The sequence below is a fragment of the Pagrus pagrus genome (assembly GCF_965226575.1).
Source record: "Pagrus pagrus genome assembly, chromosome: 3".
NCBI lineage: Eukaryota > Metazoa > Chordata > Actinopteri > Spariformes > Sparidae > Pagrus > Pagrus pagrus.
The window spans coordinates 459,925-483,470 of record NC_140187.1 but is presented as its reverse complement, the minus strand read 5'-3'; the positions used below and the strand labels follow the sequence as shown (position 1 = coordinate 483,470).

The 23,546-nt window shown below is 46.5% G+C and overlaps 2 protein-coding genes across 6 annotated transcripts in view; one reads left to right on the top strand and one right to left on the bottom strand.

The window, feature by feature from the left end:
- rnf123 (ring finger protein 123) overlaps positions 1-23,546 on the bottom strand; it is a 120,670-nt gene that overhangs the window by 43,517 nt on the left and 53,607 nt on the right. The window contains exon 38 of one of the 5 annotated variants that reach the window (XM_084349477.1): positions 10,099-10,256. The exons of 3 other annotated variants lie outside the window; for them this stretch is intronic. In XM_084349477.1, coding sequence (XP_084205603.1) covers positions 10,247-10,256 — 10 coding nt within the window. In that variant the 3' untranslated portion in view covers positions 10,099-10,246. Of the gene's footprint in view, positions 1-10,098; positions 10,257-18,016; positions 18,223-23,546 lie in introns of those variants that run through there. One more of the 5 variants, XM_084349476.1, reaches the window with a different exon arrangement.
- Positions 530-4,656, top strand: amigo3 (adhesion molecule with Ig-like domain 3). The gene has a single exon (XM_084349480.1). It carries the CDS (start codon positions 1,979-1,981, stop codon positions 3,584-3,586), a length of 1,608 nt encoding a protein of 535 aa, XP_084205606.1. The 5' UTR covers positions 530-1,978; the 3' UTR covers positions 3,587-4,656.

Below are 23,546 nucleotides of genomic sequence, written 5' to 3'. Positions count from 1 at the left end.
TCAGAGCACTGAAACGTGTGACATCATGCTGAGCTACTGTGAGATGTAAACAGATAACAGCGAGCAGAGATGAGCCGTGTGATGATGGAGCAAAACCTTCATGTGTCTCTTCTACCGCTGGTGTCAAAGCCACCAGACTACATTGAAAAAAAAACTACAAGACACACAAAAACAGTCTTGGGTCATCACCAGCTCGTCACGTCTCAAACCGCCTCACATCACAGGAGCTGCCGTCAGTCTGTTTTCACTCTCAACTTTTATGGAATCAGAAATGTACAAATAAATTCTGTTTGCTGATAAATAGTCATGCCTTTCTCATGGGCATCGCTCTCTGACCAATCAGATCCCTCCTGAATCTGCCTCAGAGAGAGAGAGAGAGAGAGAGAGAGAGCGAGAGAGAGAAGGAGGAGGAGGAGGAGGGTCTGAGATGGGTGGGGGATGCTGAGGGGAGGAGGGTTAAACCGGAGTGGAGGAGAGGAAGAGGAGGAGGAGCTGGGAAAGCACCAGAAGAGGCAGCTGAGAGCGAGAGTGGAGCAGACGGGAGGCAGCAGCGACTGCAGTCAGCTCAGCCTCCGCACACACACACACACACACACACACACACACACATCTGGATCATCAGTGACATCTGGAGAGGACCAACTCTCCTCTTTCTCTCTGGAGACAAAGAGGAGCTCAGCGCCACATGTTTCATGTTTGGGATGTCTGTGAAAGCGAAGTGAAGCCGTTTGAACATCTCTGATCCTCCCACTGCTGAGAAGAAGAGGAGGACGAATCAGCCGGAGGAGAAAAGAAACAGAGTGTGAAAGCTGCTGCCGCTGCCTGTGACTGAGTGAGTGAAGTGAAGTGAAGTGAAGTGAAGTGAAGTGGAGTGAAGTGGACAGGATGCTGACTGCTTTGAAAATCTGATCCGGGTCTCGGGACGGGCTGTGGGCGGCAGACAGCTGCAGCCGTGATTCACAAAACCTGACTTAGCGTGAAAACAGAGACATGCTCCAACTAAGACGAGGCTCCCACATCACGAGACGAGCTGCCGAGTGAAAAGCAGAGGGAATCAGCTCGTGTGGGGAAGTTGAAGGTTTGTTTGGAGAGATGCTCTGCAGCCCGGTCCGGCTACTTCTCTGGAAATGAGTTTGATGTCGGCTTGATGCTCGAGAGTGAAATCAGTAATAAAAGGAAACAAATTCTAGGACTCAGGATTCAGACAGGACTTCAGTCTATAGATGGACTGTAGAGGTGAGAGCAAGCTGCTCCGATCAGGTTTTCTCTGGCTGGAATAAAAACGGACGACCAGGGAGAATATTTTACTCCATTTGTGTTCACTGTTCCAAACACCTGGATGAGTTTTAAACTTTGACTTTAATCTTTGACCCAACATATTTCCCTTTCATTCACTTGAACTGATCAGAGAGCAGCAGAGTTGGATTTGGTTCCAGAGTGTTTGTTGACACACCTGCACCTCTCACACTGATCTCATGCAGCCACCTCTCCTGTTTTCCTTTTGGCCTCTCCAGATGGCTGCCGCGCTGCCAGGTGGATGCAGATGCAGTCGCCTCATTCAACATTAACAGGGCTGCACAAAACAAACGATTAGCTGGAAGCACACATGAAACTGAGCCAGTGAGCTTTTGTTTTTTGCCCTGTGGCTTCAACACAGCAAAGCAAATAAGATTTCAGTCTTAGACGTGTCATGAAAACGATCAGAGACTCAGAGTGAAACATTGTCTCGGGGAGATTCGCCCTGTGGCAGAAACACGAGCAGCAGAGAAGATACTTCACTTCAATGTGTAACTGGAACGAGATCAAAATGAAAAACGTTCAGTGTGTGTTAGTCTGTCAGGAGACTGTTTGTGTTGTTCAACAAATGAGATGAATCCGACTGAAGAAGGATGTGAAGCTTCATGTTCTCACTGCTGTGAAGAGAGACAGTGACAGAGATATAACAAACCGGTCTGATGCCCACAGAGCTGCTGGCGTCATGTTGTGTGTTGCTGGTAACGCTGGAGTCCTGCAGGGTGTGGTAGCAGCTTCACCATCATGGTGGTCTGTTGTTGTGTTGTTGGTCTGGCTCAGCCCGGTCCAGACCTCCATCTGCCAGTCTCAGGGCTCTTCTCAGATGGCACGCTGCCTCTGTGCCTCGGACATCCTGAGCTGCACCGCTGCCGGCCTGGAGCAGGTCCCCCGAGAAATGCCCGTCTCTGCCGTCACTCTGGATCTCAGCCACAACCGGATCAAGCAGCTGGAGCGGGGCGCCTTTGAAGGACTTTATCGACTTGAAACATTACGTTTAGCTCACAACCTGCTGACCGCTGTTCAGCCGGGGGCATTTCAAAACACCTCTGGGACTCTGCTCCAACACCTGGACTTGTCGTCCAATCAGCTTCATGTTTTGGAGCCGCATTATTTCCAGGATTTGCCCGGACTGGAGGAACTGCTGCTGTTCAACAACCGGATCGTCCGTGTGGAGAGCAGAGTTTTGGCCGGACTGGGCAGCCTCCACAAGGCCTACCTCAGTCACAACCTGCTCACTGACTTCCCCTTCTTTTCTATCCAAGAGCACAGCCACCCTCACCTGTCCATGCTGGACCTGTCCTCAAACCGCCTGCCTAAACTGCCCCTGGAGGACATATCAAACTTACCCCTGTCAGTGCAGAGAGGACTGTACCTGCACAACAACTCTCTGGTGTGTGAGTGCTCCATGTACGGACTATTGCTGCACTGGGAGCAGAGGGGCTTCGCCTCCGTCACAGAGTTCAGGCAGGAGCACACCTGTCTGGCCTACGGGATAAAGAAAGTGCGCTTCTTCAGGAATGACCGTTACTCTGAAACATGTAACCTGACCGCCATGATCGGGCTGCTGAAGGAGCAGAACAGCAGTGTCACGGTGAAGGCCGGGGAGCCCGTGGTGCTGCACTGTGTGACCACTCTCAGCGGGCAGCACATCACCTTCCTCTGGGTGTCGCCCAATGAGGAGTATGTGGCACCGCCAGGAAACAACGAATCATTAAAGATGTTCACTAACGGCAGCCTGAAGATCGTAGCGGCACGTGCAGAGGATTCTGGGATCTACTGGTGCATGGCTCGGGACCTGCAGCAGCAGCGCAACGAGACGCGGGAGATCAACGTGACGGTGGTGCCGTACCCTGACCGTGAGCCTCATGAGTCCTTCAACACAGGATTCACCACGCTACTGGGCTGTGTGGTGAGCCTGGTGCTGGTCCTCATGTACCTGTACCTGACACCCTGCCACTGCCCTCCCGGTCGCAAGGCCTCCGCCCCCGCCACAGCCACGCCAAGCAAGGGGAACGAGGCCGGGGCAGGGAGCGCCCAATCCTCCATCCTCACCCCCACCCCGCCGGCGTCCACCGAGGGCCCGGGCCGCAAGGTCAGTACCAACAAGCATGTGGTGTTTCTGGAGCCAATCAAAGAGCAGCAGAACGGCAGACTGAGGGCGGGGCCTGTAGCGGGGGGACACCTGGGGCCGGGGTTACTGCTAGGGGCAGAGCAGCACTCGAAGCAGCAGAGGGCAGGAGAGACGGACTCCATCATGTCCGTCTTCTCAGACACTCCCATCATGTTGCCATAGCAACGAGACCGACAGAGAGACACAGACTATGATCACCTGTCACTCACTTCCTGTTTCTCTGGTCACCTCCTCACCACCTACCACTGCACCCAGCACTCCACCTGAGCAGACCAGTAATCCACTCTGACCGACAGCTTTTCTCTCCTTTAGCTTCTCAGATGAAACAGATCAAGTGCAATTTAAACCAAATGAACTATTGTTTTCCTCACTCAGCCCCACGGCCACGAACCAACGCACTGTGACGGACGGGCTCACAGACCGACAGGGTAGGGACGGCAGTGAGGACAGACAAACCTGTCAGGATTTAATCAGACCAAAAATAGAAAGAAGCTGCAGAAACGGTCTCAAAGTCTGTAACAGCGTGCAGAAACAGCTGAGAGGACGTCAGGAGGTCTCACAGCAGGTGCATGGACTGCTTCTCACTCAGCACAGGGCTGTCCCTTTAAGCACGGCTTGTACCTTTAATGAACATTTGCTACCTTCTCGATGCCTTCTCGTCTCGTACAGAGACACAGAGAGAAAACTAAGATGTTTTTGTAGAGCTTTTTAGCATCTTCTTTGTTTCCGTCAGTTAGAAAACAACCTGCGTAGTGTAGCTGCGTCTGTCACGACGTGGACTGTGTTAGAGTAGACAAGCCAGACCAGAAGAAGAAAAGCTTTTAGTGAGTAAAAATAGATTTTAAAGGATAAGGTTTGATTCTCCCCCCTCCTCCTCCTCTGGTACATGATTACTGTCATCAGTAAGAACTAAAGTTCAGAAAAACAAAAGAGGAATGAGTAAATAAAAACCTCTGGAACATCAGCTGAAATTATTAATGCTGAAGAAGAAGTAGAAGTGTTTGTGGGTTCATGTGGAGACTTTCTAAAGGTTTTTTATTTACTGTGTCTCAGAGAATAAATGTGACAATGAAAAGGTGATGAAGAAAAGATTTGCCTCTGTGGTGAATATTCAGCAGGACTGAGGAGAAAATCAGGGCCGACGTGTTTTAGTTTTTTTGTCCTCACTGTATTCACTGCATCTCCCTCCTGCACTGCCTCTCCTCACTGTCTGCTGTCCTTTACCTGTGTGTTAATAAAACTCTGTATCTGGACCGTCCAGGTGACGTCTGCCTTCTTGTGTGTGTGTGTGTGTGTGTGTGTGTGTGTGTGTGCGTGCGTGCGTGTGTGCGTGCGTGCGTGTGCATGCATCCCTACAGCCACAGTCTTTGCATATTCAGCCTGGACAAGCTGAATACATTTTTACTGACAATATCACAACGAGCGCTTCAGGGAATTTAAGTTTCTTGCCATCTTGCAAAAGGTTGAAGCATCAGACTTCAGTGACGACTGCTCTGTTTGTAGTTTCCATATTCTGCTGCTGCTGTTTAAAAAGAGACAAGGTGACAAAAGCAGGCTGACGGAGGGTTTCAGGCAGGAGAGGAGCAGGTTCCTACAGACTGATTATCTGGGTTTTAAAATACAGTCGAGAAACAAACAAGAACACTTGATATCATCCGATAGGCTGTGATGTAATGACGTGTTTGTTAACCTGTTGATCTTAGCAGCAGCTGTTTGTTTCAACTGATCCAACCAGTAACACAACACCACCAGACTCCCTTAACAAATGTGGTGATTTTAAGAGTTGTTACAGGAGAAACTGAACAAACTTTGTGAAACGGCTGCGACAAATTCTAAATCATTGGTGCCTTCTTGTAAATTCAGCATTAAATAAAAACATTAAAGTAACATTATGTAGAAATGTGCAAAACAACTGTTGTAAATACAGATCTCAGGTCTGTATCAACCAATATAGGCTACTAGTTTAGTGAGTTGTTGAGTTGGAGACACTTTATAAACTGTGTGAAACTCTGTCTCTGACTGATTCTGACTGATTTGTTCCTTCTTGTAAATTCAGCAAATGTTCTCCATGAACTTCTTTCTGTCTTTGAGTAGAAACATGGAGTCTGTTTGTCTCAGTGATGGACGGGTTCATGTGTGAGGTGACATCTGAACACAGGATGTTAACATCAGCTGTGAACAGGCTCTATTCTACTAGTTATTTCTACATCTTCACATTAATGTTGTCTGAGGCTCTAATTTAAATCAAACTTGTAAGAATGTAACACGAGAAATGAGATAATTCCTTCAACAGGTGAGCAGAGATACAGGAAGTGAGCAGGAGAAGACAGGAACCAGCTGTTAGCAATGATTTCTATAAAATACAGAAACATGAAGCAGATCCTCCTCCTCCTCCTCCTCCTCCTCCTCCTGCTCCTCCTGCTCCTCCTCCAGTGTCAAGACCGTCACCGTCACACCGACATATTTCTTACTGTAAATCACGTTATCGCTTTATGTTGTGTGAAACTCTGAATCTCTGAGCTGTGACAAAGAGTAGATCATAAAGCTGAGACGAGTCGTCACGTTCTGCATCATTACAGCCACATCTCAAAGACGTTTACATCCACTGCTGGATGTAAACGTCCAGCTCATCGTTCATATGAGCCATGTAGCCATAACTGTGTTTGTCATAATTACAGAACTCACACATTACAGCAAATAATGAGACTGATCAGTCGTATCTCCTGCTGGTTATGGAACATTAGAGTCATCGGTTTCGTTCTTCGCACGAGTCGTTTAGGAGAATCTGTCTCCAGGTATGACCTCTGCGTGTCCTCACACATGATTGGTTGCAGCACATACGCATCATCGCAACATTCAGTCAGTGATTGGAGAGCAGGTGGACAGAGGGACAGAAAAGGTGGAGCAGAGAGAGACAACTCTGCAGGAAAGTGACACTAAATGCTGCAAAATGTTCACCAGCAGTCTCATTTATAAAACTTGTGTACGCACACCAAACATTATTCTGATTAATAAAACCTGCCTCAGGATTCGCCTCATGTCCCGCCCTCGCCACGCCAACACGCAGTCATCATGGCTGATGCAAAACGCCTCAAGAATGTTAATGCTGGAAATGAGCCACTGATCAATAAAGTAAATCAAGAGAGCAAGACGGAGACGTGGATTTGTTTTTTTGGACACAGAAAACAAGGTGGAGGTAATAAACTCCTCTGGCAGCAGCAGGACAGCGACAGTCCGTTCATCGTGCCGCGTTACGCACGAGTGTCACCGCAGTATCTGTATGTTTACACAGATCAGCTGACTCTTCCACTTAATAATAGAGACGATCAGTGTTGCCTCCAAAATCTACGTCAGCATGAGTCAAAGTTTCTGTACACAAACTACGTCAGGATTTTATTATAAATCCCAAGTTATGCTTAAAACGTGATGTTTTTTACATTTCCAGCTTTTATACATGAACCCAGAACATGTTAGCAGACTAACATCAACTAAAAACTAATAAATAAATACCTTAAAATTAACATAACGCTAAATTAATATTCTGTTCATCATCATCATCATCATCACCATGGCAACTAACTGTGGTTCAGTTTCTCTTTGTTGTTGAGAGTTTATGATTTTCTTTGAGAGGTTTGAAAGAGTCAGTGTTTGTGATGTTTCCGTCACTCTGAAGGTTTCAGTCACAGTCACATTCACAACATGACTACATGACGACGGTGGCCAAACATATTCAGGGTCATGATATGATCACAAAACATGTGTAAAGAAAAAGCTGTGAGTAACTTTGTTCACCGTGTTCTTCAGAAGACGAGTGCAGGAGGAGAGACTGAGACCAGAACTATTAAAACATCATATAAACACAATGTGATTTCAATTTAAAAAGCATTATGCATCATTATTAAAGAGTCTGGTGACTCTCTCCACTTTCCTCTTTCTTCAAAGAAGTAGCTTATATTAGTTACTGTTTCCTGTCAATATGTTTTATTCTTTAATAAATGTGGTGCATTTCAGACACAGAAGCAGACAGGCTGGTACAGCCATGCTGCCACAAACTGACACTTTTTACAAGGAAACAAACAACTGACTGTTTTCATTTAATGCTGAATTTACAAGAAGGAGACAATGATTCAGAGTCTGTCAGAGACAGAGTTTCACTACGTTGCAAAGTTTGTTTTAACTCAACAACTCTTAAAATCACTACATTTGTTAAGGGAGTCTGGTGATGGTGTGGTGACTGGTGACATAGTTCCTCTGGATACTGTTTCTTTGAACTTTATTTATATCATTAATGTATAAATATTAATCACATTGAATCATTCATTACTTGTGAGTGAAAGAACGGCTGTTGGTGATGCCCTCAGCTCAGACCTGATGTCTCCACGTAACTCTGATGAATCAAACTTTCGTTAAGTTCAGACACGACGTGTGAAACTCGACTGATGTTTTCGTGCTCTGCTCTGTTTCCTCCGTCACACGTCTTCTTTCAGACTGACCAGAGAAAATGTCCAAAAAAACACTGAGATTTCTGTTCTGGACATTTACACTAACTGATGCATATTTAATTAGATGGCCTCATTTACATATTTAAAGATGTGAAGAGTTTCATGGTGATCATGTTGACATATGCTCCTGTAGTGTTCAGACGTTCATACTGCAGCTGATGCAATTATTATTATGATTAAATACATCAGAGATCATTTCAGCAGATTCATTCACAGTAAAAAACCCAGAGGACGATATTTAGTTCAACTATTGATCACCTCGAAAATTATAAAAATAATGATTCCTTCTAAAATATGATCAACAGCACGTGTTCAGTTTCATCAATCAATACAGGAGGAGTGTGTGTGTGTGTGTGTGTGTGTTCATGTATTATTTATCATGAAGGGTCAATATTGTCACAGTGAGGAGTGGGAGGTCAGAGCCACGCTGCCACCACAGGGACTGCAGCTACACTCTGCGTTAATTAAAGTGAGTCTGTGTGTGTGTGTGTGTGTGTGTGTGTGTGTGTGTGTGTGTTGTGGGTCATGTATAACTCATGTAATGTCAGCAGGCTGCTCGGTGCTGTTTCAGAGGATGAAAGATGAAAACGAGCTTCTTGGAAACTGAAACAGGGGAAACGAGACTCTGACCTCTGATGGACGACAGGCTGGATGAATAACAACTGCTGTAAATAATCATCAAGAACAGAAACAAACAGCTGCACACACACACACACACACACACACACACACACACACACACACATCAGGCAGCGTTAGCCTAGCTTCAGCTTTCAGAGGAAGCTCAAATGAAACCCTTAAAGCTTCAGCCACAGATGAGCTGAGCACTGAGGCTGCAGTCACTTTCAGTTCAACACACCGCAGCAGACGTACTGCAGCGTTAACCCTCTTCAACAGAAACAAACCGACGCGTCAGTGTTGAGGAATGACTGCAGAGATGTGTGTCTCAGTGCTGGCTGGTCAGGGACAGTGTGGACAGTTTGTCCTCACAAAGACGTCTCTGAATGAGGTCAGGACAAAATACTGTGAGTGAACTTTAAGACTTTCTGTTCACAGAGACTCTGAGAGCAGCTGGAGGTCCACACACACACACACACACACACACACACACACACACAGACACACACACAGACAGACACACACAGACACACACACACACACACACACACACACACACACACACACGATGATGGCTCATTACTCTCTGTTCATCTGCGTTGTTGCCTTCGTGCTGTTATTCAAATCAACACGACCTCCGCGAGCGTCTCGGTTCATCGTCTGCAGCCAAAAATCACAGAACCACTGAAGGTTCAACACTGAGGAGCAGCACACAGTCCTGATCCCACCGCCAGGCAGCGTTACACAGACGAGCAGCAGCCAGTCAGTCAGTCAGTCAGTCAGTCAGTCAGTCACTCTTCTCTCCACTGACTTCAGCCACAGTTAGATTTTTTTGTCAGTGCTCTCCTACTGTTGATCTGATGGGTTGGCCTGTGACAGACAGATGGTTCGTCCAATCAGCCGCCCTTTAACAAACTGATGGTTCTGTGAAACAAACACAACAAAGGAGCTCTTCTTCAGACGGTCGCCATCTTGTTTCCTGTCCACGTGTGTCTGTCATACGTCCGACTGTACGCCAGACTGACTTTACTCTGTTTCACACCAACAGACGAGCAGACGCCCACTCAAACACCGAGCAGCCGTTTGTCTGAGCTCGTCCAGAAAAGGAAGAGTGACTGTTTACATGAGGCGGAGGAGGAGCTGAGGCGGGCGGAGAAGATGTTCAGAGGTGGATGTGTTTAGCTTCGACTGCTTACAGGACGAGATAAACACGTTTCTGTCACTGCCAGTTCAGTCGAGTGTGATGAAGGTCAGAGCGAGTGATGACGAGGAGTCTGACTGAGACACAAGAACCAGAACAGAAAGACGGTGGACGACGAGACGAGCCGGTGTTTATACTGAGCAGCAGTAAACAGTTATTGTTGGCCGCGTCTTAAATAAAGTCAGTGCAGGACTGAGACGGACGGACGGACAGTTGGAACTGAATCACAACTACAGCTGAGTGCAGGACTGAAACTAGTGAAGACAGGTTTGATCAGCAGGACTGTTTTCATTATTGATTCATCTGCTCATTATTTTCACAATTAAGAGACTCTTTCAGTCCTGACGACTCATCAGTCACTGTTAGATCACATCTGGGTCATTCAGGTTCTGATGTCCACAGGTCCACTTCTGTGTGGCTGCTCCAAGTGCTTCCAGCTGACAACCTCTCATCTTCTCAGAAAGTCTGTGGTGACGTCAGCGTGGCCTCGTGTGATCAGCCTCATCCTCCTCTGATGTCCCGATAAGACACAAACAGATAGTAAACCTCAGAGGATCAGCGGCCGTTTGATTATACATATCCATATACATGTGCTGGCCAGCTCGACTTCCTGCTGTCTTTATGACCAGTTCAATTTATATTCACCAGCCTGCAGAGATTCAACAACAAACTACAAAAGACAGAAACTGAGTTTGTTAAAAAGTTCAGTTTCTCTAATCCGTCCAGAGTGAACCCTCTTCACAAACAAATCAATAAAGGATCTCTGAAAGAGAAAATAAACCAACATGTCCGACAATGATCCTGATCTCTAAACTCCGCCTTTATAAGATAGACGAGTGTCAGCAATCGACAGCTGACGTCAAACGGGCAGCAAACAGTGCGCTCACACTCTTCACATTGCAGGTGTTTCAGGTCTGAGTGAGCCGACTGAGTGCTGAGCCGACTGAGTGCCGAGCCGACTGAGTGCCGAGCAGAGATGTTGTTTGTACAACAGAAGCTGAACAAACTCTTCCAGCCTCCATTAAGGAGGAATCCCCATCTGATGCTCTCCACTAAGATGTATCACTTCAATTATTCATCAGCACCACAGAATAAATAAAAGACACGTAGAAGAAGTCGTCCATCTCTCTGTAGACCAACAAACTACTGAGAAGAGACTCTGCTGTCGATGGTTAATCAGAAAACCAGCTCTCACCTGCCTCAGGTCCAGATATAGAACGTGATGCAGCACAAACTGCGGTTCTGTAGTTAAACATGTGGATGTGGGTGGATCAGATCTAATCGACACTGATCAGACTTCTGTTTTTTGTCCTGAGTGGTGCCTTTAAATGCATGACATCCCCTTTTTCCAACTGAGCCCCGCCCATTTCACACCAGCGAGCACAGAAGAAAAGAAACACACAAACATTTAGCTGATCTCAGACAGAAAACCTTGTACGTCAGGTTCTGGGGGCGGAGTTAACATGACCAGCGACCCACTAAAACCTCATGACTGCCATTTTTAACAACCAGAGTTAGTGTAGCGTGGAGTTTGATTCATCCTCAGAAGAATCAACTAAAGGTTTTCACTGCTGATCGATACCAGCGTAGCCCAAGCTGCTGACAGGCTGCACGTCCTGCAGGCTGCTGACAGGCTGCACGTACTGCAGGCTGCTGACAGGCTGCACGTACTGCAGGCTGCTGACAGGCTGCACGTCCTGCAGGCTGCTGACAGGCTGCACGTCCTACAGGCTGCTGACAGGCTGCACGTCCTACAGGCTGCTGACAGGCTGCACGTCCTACAGGCTGCTGACAGGCTGCTAAATCTAATAAGTGTCAGATGTGTAAACAAATGAGTTACACAAAGGAGTATAAATGAGGCGATGTGATCAGAGCTCACTGTTCATTTATTTATCATGTTAGCTGTGTTTCTTACTCCATCTGCTCCATCAGTGCAGCCAACTCACTGCTGCTGGAGAGCCAAACACTCAGTCTGTCCACAGACACACTCATGGTTTCTGTACATACAGGAGCATCCTGTCAGAGAAGAGGATCACCTGAACATCACCTGTTCATCACCTGAACATCACCTGAACATCACCTGAACATCACATTCAGTCAGAAAGACTTCAGGAGAGACAGCAGACATGAGACCACTTCACACAATTTAATCATTTCAGTTGAGGACACAGAATAGAAACATAAAGGTGCTGTAACATCTGATATGTAACATCTGATGTGTAACATCTGATATGTAACATCTGGTGTGTAACATCTGGTGTGTAACATCTGGTGTGTAATGGCGTCTGTTAGCTCGTGCGTGAAGAAGCTTCACTCGTGTATTCATTGTGAGGTCTGAAGACAGGAAGTTCTGACCTCACACTGGGTCAGAACTTCTGTAGCTCAGGAGGTAGAGCGGGTCGTCTAGTAATCGGAGGGTCACTGGTTCGAATCCCGGCTCCCCCTAGTTACATGTCGAAGTATCCCTGAGCAAGATACTGAACCCCAAGTTGCTCCTGATGAGCAGCTGGCGCCTTGCATGGCAGCCTCCGGCATCAGTGTATGAATGTGTGTGTGAAAGGGTGAATGTGGCATGTGTTGTAAAGCGCTTTGAGCTGTCCGAGAGGACTGGAAAAGCGCTATATAAATGCAGACCATTTGCCACTTACCATTCACACTGTCTTGAATGCAGCATTGGTCTGTGAGCTCAATGCTAACACATAATGGCAATTACCAATAACATGCTAATGGAACTTAGCATGGTGATGTTAAGAAACGATCCTCTTTACTTCAGTGAAACATAAAACGATGCGTGTGCTCACACTCAAAGGCCTGAGAGCTGGGCTGGAACTATAATACATATAATAACTATTAATATATTAATAAAAGGGTTATCTGATCAAACATGTGATCAAACGTGATCAAACACGTGATCAAACACGTGATCAAACACGTGATCAAACACGTGATCAAACGTGTGATCAAACATGTGATCAAACATGTGATCAAGCGTGATCAAACACGTGATCAAAGGTGATCAAACACATGATCAAACACGTGATCAAATGTGTGATCAAACATGATCAAACGTGATCAAACACGTGATCAAAGGTGATCAAACACTTGATCAAACACGTGATCAAACATGTGATCAAAGGTGATCAAACACGTGATCAAACGTGTGATCAAACATGTGATCAAACACGTGATCAAACACGATCAAACGTGATCAAACACGTGATCAAACGTGTGATCAAACGTGATCAAACACGTGATCAAACACGCGATCAAACGTGATCAAACGTGATCAGACCTCTTCAACGTTTCATCTGGAAACTCTTCAGAAAAACTGTTTCTATAGTTTAAAGAACAAACGATCCATTAATTGAAAAAATATTGATTTTGCTGATAAATAAATGAGATTGTGTTTCACTGTGATAATAAAATGTTTAGGTTTTTAATATTTACAGCTGAAACATAAATATCTGTCAGTGTCACTCATTCTGTGTCCTCCTCCTTCATTTCTCTCTCAGATCTTCACATCCAACCTCCACGAACCCTGAGACGACTACCAGCCTCCATCTGACTCTCCACCCGCTGCCCTCTGACCCTTCATATGTCTGTCACCTCCTCCTCCTCCTCCACCTCCTCCTCCTCCACCTCCTCCTCCCTCTGCTCCCCCTCCTCCTCCTCCTCCTCCTCTTATTTTCTCAGACCTTCCTCCTCCTCCTCCTCCACCTCCTCCTCCACCTCCTCCACCTCCCTCTGCTCCCCCTCCTCCTCCTCCACCCCCTCCTCCACCTCCCTCTGCTCCCCCTCCTCCTCCTCTTATTTTCTCAGACCTTCCTCCACCTCCTCCTCCTCCTCCTCCCTCTGCTCCCCCTCCTCCTCCTCTTATTTTCTCAGACCTTCCTCCTCCTCCTCCACCTCCCTCTGCTCCCCCTCCTCCTCCTATTTTCTCAGACCTTCCTCCTCCTCCTCCTCCTCCTCCACCTCCTCCACCTCCCTCTGCTCCCCCTCCTCCTCCTCCACCTCCTCCACCTCCCTCTGCTCCCCCTCCTCCTCCTCCTCCTCCTCCACCTCCCTCTGCTCCCCCTCCTCCTCCTCCACCTCCTCCACCTCCCTCTGCTCCTCCTCCTCCTCCTCCACCTCCCTCTGCTCCCCCTCCTCCTCCTCCTCTTATTTTCTCAGACCTTCCTCCTCCTCCACCTCCTTCTGACCATCAGCATCTCCCACCTTCAATCTGTTGTTTCCACGGTAACAGAAGACCACCAGGAAGACAGGAAACCTGCTTCAGCACCAACACACACACACACACACACACACACACACACACACACACACACACTCTGGATTTTATGAACCGATATCTGATCGTTCAAACGAAATCAATTAGAACCAGAAAATCAATTGTTTTTAAACCCGTTCTACACTTTTCAAACCTTATTGGACCGAAACAACAAAACACATTGTGATCATAAGAAATGTTTTTTTTTTCTTTTTTTAAATTCTTTTTATGGCTTTATTGACAGGGCAAGCTTGAGAGATGACAGGCATTAGGATGAGAGAGAGGGGGAGTGACACTCAGCAAAGGGTCCCGGGCCGGGACTCGAACCCGGGACCGCTTCAGCGAGGACAGGGCCTCTGTACATGGGACGCCTGCTCTACCAACTGAGCTATCAGTGCCCCTATAAGAAATGCCTTTAAAACTGCATACATCACAGAACAGAGAGACATGTCTGTCTTTTTATACACACACACACACACACACACACACACACACACACACACACACACGAATGAACTGTTGATGAATTAATATTAAAATCAAGTTTGAGATGTGATGAGATGTAAACAACGTGAAGTCAGAACTCTGAACTGACTCGTTACACATCATGCTGTTGATACGCTAACAGGATGTTCACCATCACAGATTAGATGTTAGCATGCTAGCATTTGCTAATTAGCACTAAACAAAATAGAGTGGTGTAGCTAAGATGTATGTTTGAAGCTACCCGCGACAGCCGGCTTGTTTACCTGTAGCTGCTGCTGCTAGTTTGACCCCGGATGTTGATAACAGACGAGCCCGGACTCAGAGGGGAATAGCACGAGCGTATCATGACAAAATATTGGTGAAATGAACTAGTTTCGTGGCAGATAATGCTCATAGAGGCTGTGTGTCGGTGCCCCGTCACTCGCATTATATGGATATATCGGCGCTACACCGGATCTAATTTCGTCCGAATGACTCCAAATGACACCAAAGTTATGTGGGTGAGTAAATGACCATATATTTTGCTAGAAATAAGGTCCAGGTTGTAAAAAACGGTAGTTATCCTTTAATGTCCCCGACAACCTCTGTAGTCTCATTTAGACACTTGTTAGCAACTGCTAACCGTTTTTAACACACGGAAGAGCTTTATAATCAAACTGTGGACATTAAATGAAGGAGTTTATATGTTCAGCCTGTAACACACCTTATTTCACACATTTAACTGAAAACACATGGAACAGTGAACAGGAAGTGCTAACATGCTAACATGCTAAATGATTTCTGGTTGTAGGACTACAGACTACAGCTCTGTATGGAGAGTGAATGAAGTAGAACATGGTGAGACTGTGCAGGGACAAAGAGCCACCTGGAACACAGAAGGACGTCTAAATAAATAAATAAATAAATAAATAACAGGAGCATTGGGAGTGAGCTGCCTCTGCTCTCAGGTTAGACAACACTGACTGTAAACACCTGACATGTCTGTCTGCTGAACTGAGGCTGTAATTAGATCAAACTACAGCAGAGAGGTGACGTGTGACTGAACTCTCATGTTATTAAACGTGTTGAGAAACTAAGTGTCTCGTCTCGTTCCTCCAACACTTCTGACGTTCTCTCTTTGAGACGACTCCACGGCGTCCGGAGCGTTTCTACCATTTGCAAATCAAATCTACGATCAAACCACATTAACGATGCAAACGATCTCCGACCAGCACACGTAAACAAATCCTCAGGCTGTCGTCATGGCGACAGACATGTTCATCTCGTCCTCCAGCTGTGAGCTTTTGAACCAGAGGACACACTGAATAAAGTGCAGCGTCATCAGGTCAACACAACAACACCACAGACACAACAACACAACAACAACACCACAGACACAACGATACATCAACAACACAACAACACCACAGACACAACGATACATCAACAACACAACAGACACAACGATACATCAACAACACAACAACACCACAGACACAACAACACAACAACAACACAACAACACCACAGACACAACGATACATCAACAACACAACAACACCACAGACACAACGATACATCAACAACACAACAACACCACAGACACAACGATACAACAACAACACCATACACAACTACACAAACACACCACAGACACAACGATACAACAACAACACAACAACAACACAGACACACAGACTCTTCCTGGTTTACTTCCTGGTTTACTTCCCATTAAATATGTCAGTGATTCGGTGCATGTCAGCCATGTTCACCATCTTAGTTCAGTGTGTTAGCATGCTAACATTAGCTAATCATCAGTAAGCACAGCTGAGGCTGATGATGTCATCAGTCCTGCAGGTATCTGGACACATTGACATGTTGACCTGATGACGGCAGTAGATGAAAGGTCGGTTCATCCTCAGGGGAACATGAACGTCTGAACCACAGTTTGGTCTTTGTTCATGTGAGTACAGAAAGTGTTGCTGAGCCGGACCGGAGGACTCCAGAACCTGATCCCGACACTCGGATCAGTTCTACAGTGAGAACATGTTCCTGTTATTTACAACACGTACAGGTTTAAGAGCTTTTCTGGGTTTACTCCACAGAAATAACAGCAGATGGATCTGTGGTGGTTCTTACAGCCGGGCCGCTCCTGCTGCTGACTGACGTGATTATCTGACAAGATTCAGAGCAAAAAACTTTAACGCACATGTGTTTGTCTCCTTCACTGTTGTGTTGTTGTAGTTTCTGTCTCTGATATAGAAAATGTTGAACAGTCAGCGTGAAGGTCAGCGTGAAGGTCAGCGTGGCGTGACGATCAGCCCTCTGGACCTCTCTGGGAGTGAGAGCCTGACTGGGTCCTCTGCTTCCTGATGGTTAACAAGAAGGACTTTGTTCTTCCTCATGCTTTTATTGACCTTCTCCTCCTGACGAGCTCACAGATTACTGATGTTATCACCTCGTCTTTCACTCACTGCTGCTGCTTTCACCACATTCATCACCATCATCATCTTTTCATTCATTCGTCTCATCAGAAAGCTTTAAAAGTCTCTATGAGTCACACAGGAGGACCAGGACAGCCATTGTAAGCTGCAGGGAGGACAGGTCACATTTCAACACTTGATTAGCTGCAGGTTCTGGTTCTGACTGTGTGGAGGGAAGTCGTCTTCTCTGCTGACAAAAGCTGATTTTAATGTATGCAAAGCTTCCTGATTCTCCTCGACGCTTCACAGCCAGCAGCCAATTCACAACTCATCGTTTTCTTATCTTTGTCATTCTGAAGGACTTTTCATACAATTCCCCCAAATGAAGGCGAGTTCGTGTGTCTCATGTGTTCAGCATGTCCTTCATCAGATGAGTCCAGCACCGCGTCCACAGAGGGAAACATTCCTGAAACCAGTTCCCCTCCCAGTCGCAGCGGGACACGATTACGTATTGAAAAACAATCCTCCAGCTGAGAGGATCAGCAGCGATCGCACACAGCAATAAAAATCACAGCAGGCAGGGCTTATGTGCCGGAGAAAACAAGATCCCCAGAGCCCAGGCCTCTCATGGTCCAAAGCTGCTAAGCTAATTAGCCTCGGTCTCAATCTAATCTGTGGATGGCTGCGAGCTGCTTCTGATGTCTTTCAGCCTGAGGTAATGGACAATAATTAGCACCATTGATTTTTTACCCTGTGGAGGGAGAGGGGGGGCAGAGGGCTGTTAACAGTCCTGATGTGAGCAGAGAGGAGAGAGACTCCATGAAACCCACTGCAAAGATCACCATTCAAATACATCAGCGCCTACAGAGAGCAGACCGGAGACAGAGATGATGGCGAGAAGGACGAGGTCCTAACCATCACGTAAAAATAACAACCAGCGTTTTCTGATAAAACCTGGACAGTCAGTGTGTAGAAGAAGAGATGACAACACACCCGACACTTCTTGAGAGTATTTTTCTGAAACCACTTTTTACTTCAGAACCAGTCTGTTGTTTCTCTGGAGTTCTTCACCACAAATGGACCAGAACAACAGTGAACAGTAGAAAGCAGCGATCATAAACCTCATTTGAAAACATCTAGAAGATGTTACACGTTTTAAAAAGACTTAAAAAATGAGACAATATTTTTTTCCAGAGCTGATGAGTGAAGCTGCTGAGGAGTGAGACATCGGCCTCCTTATCAGCTCTGTTGAGAGTTGCACATGCTCAGACCACACAGACAGAGATGCAGGGAAGATATTAACACACGTCACAGCATCGCACCTGAAAAGGAGAAGAAATGAGCGCGTCACCTGAGAGTTGTGTTCACGTCACAGCCGAGTCGAGCCAGAGGCAATAAAAACCTGTGGCTACTGCAGAGTTAACTGACCGGGGAGTAAGGTGTTAGCAGGTGTTAGCAGGTGTTAGCAGCTGTTAGCGGGTGTTAGCAGCTGCTAGTGGGTGTTAGCAGCTGTTAGCGGGTGTTAGCAGCTGTTAGCGGGTGTTAGCAGCTGCTAGCGGGTGTTAGCAGCTGCTAGCGGGTGTTAGCAGCTGCTAGCAGGTGTCAGCAGCTGTTAGCAGGTGTTAGCAGCTGTTAGCGGGTGTTAGCAGCTGCTAGCAGGTGTTAGCAGATGTTAGCAGCTGCTTTTGGTCAGTGTGGATATGCGGACAGGTATATTGACAACAATCTCTGTCCCGTCCTCAGAACCATTCTGTACCGCCCCTGAGTGTTGGATCTGTGAGATCTAGTTATCGATCTGTGAACGGTTCAGAAACAGTGCAGACTCTGTCAGCAGCACCGAAACTGTCGGTGTTCAGACTGTTGGTGTGAGACCAGATAATTTTTCATGACTTTGTGTCCGACCCAAACAGGCCATCTGGAGACGGTTCCCCTGGATCCGGTCGGTTGTGTTGGTTTACTGCAGTTCCACATAACTGGAACAGCACCACTCTGATTTACTACATGCAAACACTTCAACACCCACGAGTGACCAAACTCCATTAGTAAAGCAGGCTGCATGTGAGCTGCACCAGGACATGAAATGAGTTCAGAACCCAGCTGGAGGCTGTTCAGAGGACGACTGCTCCTGTTCAATTAATCAGCCAGCAGCTCGGCGGTACAGTAAGAAACAAAGTCCGGCTCCACAGTTAGATGGATCGCTGCGCTGCTGCATTTCCTTCATGTAGGGAACTAAAAAATTCACTGTGCTCCTGAAAATGTGCTTCAGCTTTCTTCACTACACATTCAATAAACACGTCAACGTTTTATCAGTGTGATTTAAATGTAGCAGCTGATTGATGTGCTGCTGTTGTTGTTGTTGTCACTATAATCTGAAGGTGGAGGCAGAGATGTTTGTGCTGATCACTCTGGACAGATGGAGGTCGTCTGTGTCTGTAAAAACCATAAGGATGAAACTGATGATGGCACCTGAACGCAGCTTCTGTCTGGCCTCTGATGTTAAAGATTTGCATCGTCACACATCATTTCTGTCACCACCCTCAGATTATATACGTCCCTTAATACAAATGTAAAACACACGATGCTGTAAAACCTGATGATCTGCAGGAGATCACTGTCGGCCCTGTGGAGGCAAACTGATCCATCTGTACCGGTCGACTGTCAGCAAACTGCAACATGAGATTTATTAAAGTGATTCTGTGCATTTTATTTTCTGTTATTGTGTCAGCTTGTTGTTGGAGCAGCTGATAACAGAGAAGACGTCTGAACATCATCTTCATTTAGTTGATGACATATCAACGGACTCTTAGAGTCAAGTATTAAAGACATATTGCTTCTGTTCCTTGTGGATTGAGCCGAGACGATGAGGGTTTCACAGCAGTGCTGCTTGGACGAGCAGCTTGTGGACAGCATAAACACGATGCTGATGTATTCTATACTCACTGGTCAATAAATACCATTATGTGTGGACACACTAATGGGAGCAATAAGGTGCAGGAGAGACTGCAGAAGAGCCCTTGATGGAATCAGATCCCGGGTGGACGGGTCGGAGCGATTAGAGGACAAAACTAATGTGTGCTCATGATGTTCTGAGTCTGAGGTCAGCTGCATGAAGAACAATGCCTCCATCACAATGCCTCCATCACACAGCCTCCATCACACAGCCTCCATCATCACACTGCCTCCATCACACAGCCTCCATCACACTGCCTCCATCACACAGCCTCCATCACACAGCCTCCATCACACAGCCTCCATCACACTGCCTCCATCACACTGCCTCCATCACACAGCCTCCATCACACAGCCTCCATCATCACACTGCCTCCATCACACAGCCTCCATCACACAGCCTCCATCACACTGCCTCCATCACACAGCCTCCATCACACTGCCTCCATCACACAGCCTCCATCACAATGCCTCCATCACACAGCCTCCATCACACAGCCTCCATCATCACACTGCCTCCATCACACAGCCTCCATCACACTGCCTCCATCACACAGCCTCCATCACACTGCCTCCATCACACTGCCTCCATCACACAGCCTCCATCACACAGCCTCCATCACACTGCCTCCATCACACAGCCTCCATCACACAGCCTCCATCACACTGCCTCCATCACACAGCCTCCATCACACAGCCTCCATCACAATGCCTCCATCACACAGCCTCCATCACACAGCCTCCATCACACAGCCTCCATCACACAGCCTCCATCACAATGCCTCCATCACACAGCCTCCATCACACAGCCTCCATCACACAGCCTCCATCACACTGATGATGATTGTTAGACAGAAATCATTCTGACACACAAAGACATCAGCAGACCTGGACTGGGTCCTCACCATCACATCGTCTGCCTGATAATTTGTTGTGAAACTCTGGTGTTGGAGTGGATTCAGCTCCTGTGAGAGCAGAAATGTCGGCCGCCGCTGCTTAATTACCTCATTTGTCAGAGAGGAAATGTTGACAGCAGCTGAATATTTGTGAGGCTTTTTTCACGAGCAGTAAATCATGCAGTGTACCAACATGGCTGCTCTGCCTCAGAGAAATGGGTGGGATGTGGGTCAGGGTGGTATCCACGCAGTAACCATCAGACAGCCCGGTTACATAAACACATCCGACTGTAGCCACACGGCCACAGTCCGACTGAACACAGGTGAAGGAGGGAGTCCGGAGTCGGTACAGTCCGACTGAACACAGGCGAAGGAGGGAGATCAGAGTCGGTACAGTCCGACTGAACACAGGTGAAGGAGGGAGATCAGAGTCGGTACAGTCCGACTGAACACAGGTGAAGGAGGGAGTCCGGAGTCGGTACAGCCCAACTCATCCAGGACTGTTTGAGACTCTGAGGACTCACACCAAGAGTCACGGTCAGTTTCTTCATTCACAGTTTACATCAGTCAACAAGTCTCAAGCTAAGACCAACTAGTCCGACCTGATCATCATGAGATCATCATGAGATCTTCATGTTTGTGTCACCTGATGAATCTCAGTTCAGTCTTTTCTCTCTTTCAGCTGTTTTTGGTCTCCACCACCTCCTGAGGGACGTCTCATTAGCTGCTAAATTGGTTTAAATCTGTTTTGTTTTTTTAACCCTTGTGATTTAAAAAACATATCTTGTAAATGCCCCTCTATGTTACCAGCTGGTCTCTAACTGTGTCTGTCTTAGGGCTGTCAAAATTGCTCCAAAATGACGTTCGAATATTCGATCTAAAAAAACCACATAGGTTCGAACCATTCGAATATCTAGAGTTGTGCATTATGTCAATAACAGGAGGACAAACTAATACGAGACATAACTACTTGTATAGGTATTTGTTTTTTAGTTTTAACATGTCTTTGAAAACATACCTACACATTACAAAATAAGTAAATGAACTAATGGCCTATACCGTAAAACTTTTAGGACCGTAGACCTCTCTCTCGCTCGCCCCTCTCTCTCCATGAGCAAACTCCCCTCATGTTGCTAGTGGTGGACTGCTAAGCTAACTGTAGCTTACACAGCTAGCATACAACTTTATCTCGAGGCTCCGCATTTTTGCCGTCCACTGACCAAAATCCGAAGTATTTCCAAACGGGCTTTTTAGGTGCTTGGAGTCCAAACCGCTCTCTCTGCTGCCGAGTTGGGCTCTGAACTTCCTGCCGATTCGTTTTTCTCTCTGCCGTCTGCGTCTGCCTCGGTTTTTGTTGCGTCTCACTTTCAGCAGCGAGTGACGCTGTGCAGGTGACCCGTCCCTGACCCGACATGCAGTGCGCCCACTCGCACAGCAGCCGCTGATGTGTGTTTTTTCCACAGTCGAATATTAATTTTCACAATCGAATCTCCATTTTTTTTTAAATATTAGAATATATATTCGAATTTAGAATATTCGTTGACAGCATTAGTCTGTCTGCAGTGTGCTGAGAGTGAACCAGGACAGGCAATACCTTTAAGTTATTATGTCAACTTATCATCAACGTTTCTAACATTCTTATCAAATGTTAAATCAGCAGCTCTCATCACTGTATAAAGTGTCTGTTAGTGGACGTTCCAGTCTCATACGTATAAACTACATCCTCCATAAGAACAACAGACTCCAGCTGACAGACATCAGCTCGTGCTGTAGGACACTGCTGACACAGGAGCAGCAGGGCAGACCATCACATTTACATTACTCGCACCGATTAACATGCGACTCACTAAGTGACATTACTAGGACATCCATGATGAGGCTGACTGAAAGACAAGAATTATAAACTGCCGAGTCAGGGACACAGAGACATGATCGATCAATAACCTGATGGACAATGGAGAACAGCTGGAATACTAACACAGGAGGAGATCACATGAAGGAGATACAATGCCGTCAGCAGGACGAGGCCGGTCTGGAGACACTTAGCGCTGTGAGACGACCACCAGGAGACGTTGTGATATCTAACACAGAGTGAGACTTCTCCTTCCTCTCAAGACCTCAGAGATCTTCTGATGTCAGGTGACATGTGGACACTGAGGGGACCAGCTGATGGCATCAGAACAGCTGACAGAGGTGGGCCCACAATGTTCAGACACTTCACTGCTAAAGCTGTTGTTCAGCTGGTTTTGTTGTCGTTGCGTTGGTTTTAAACTAGCCCGTCAGCTACAACACGATGTGTCCAGTGTGTCTTCCTCTTCCTTTAAGGTACCGCAGGGTCCAACACGAGGACCACTGCTGTTCTCCAGACACATTAATAATCTGTGATCACTTATCTTTGTGTGTTTCTGCAGACTGAACAGTTACATACAATTTATCTCCTTCAGAAGAACAAACCCTTAAATTCCTGCAGCCTGTTTTAGTTCAGTCACACTTAATTCATCTGAACCTGGTTTAAAATGCAGAAAATATAAACTTAGGTTATTTCAAACGGCGCAAATGTTTAAATCAAATCTTCCTAACATCTCCAGGCTCCAGGTGTTCGACATTATAATGGCCACAACACTAAACATGTAAGTATTGATGTATTATTATTGTTGATGTGATCTGCTCTGTGTGAACGACCTCATCACTCTGCTGCTGGAGACCTTCACACTGCTTCATGTTATATATAGATCCCAGAGCTGTGACTCTTTCCAAAACTCAAGATCAAATGGATTTGAACTGGCACACAATTGGTTTCA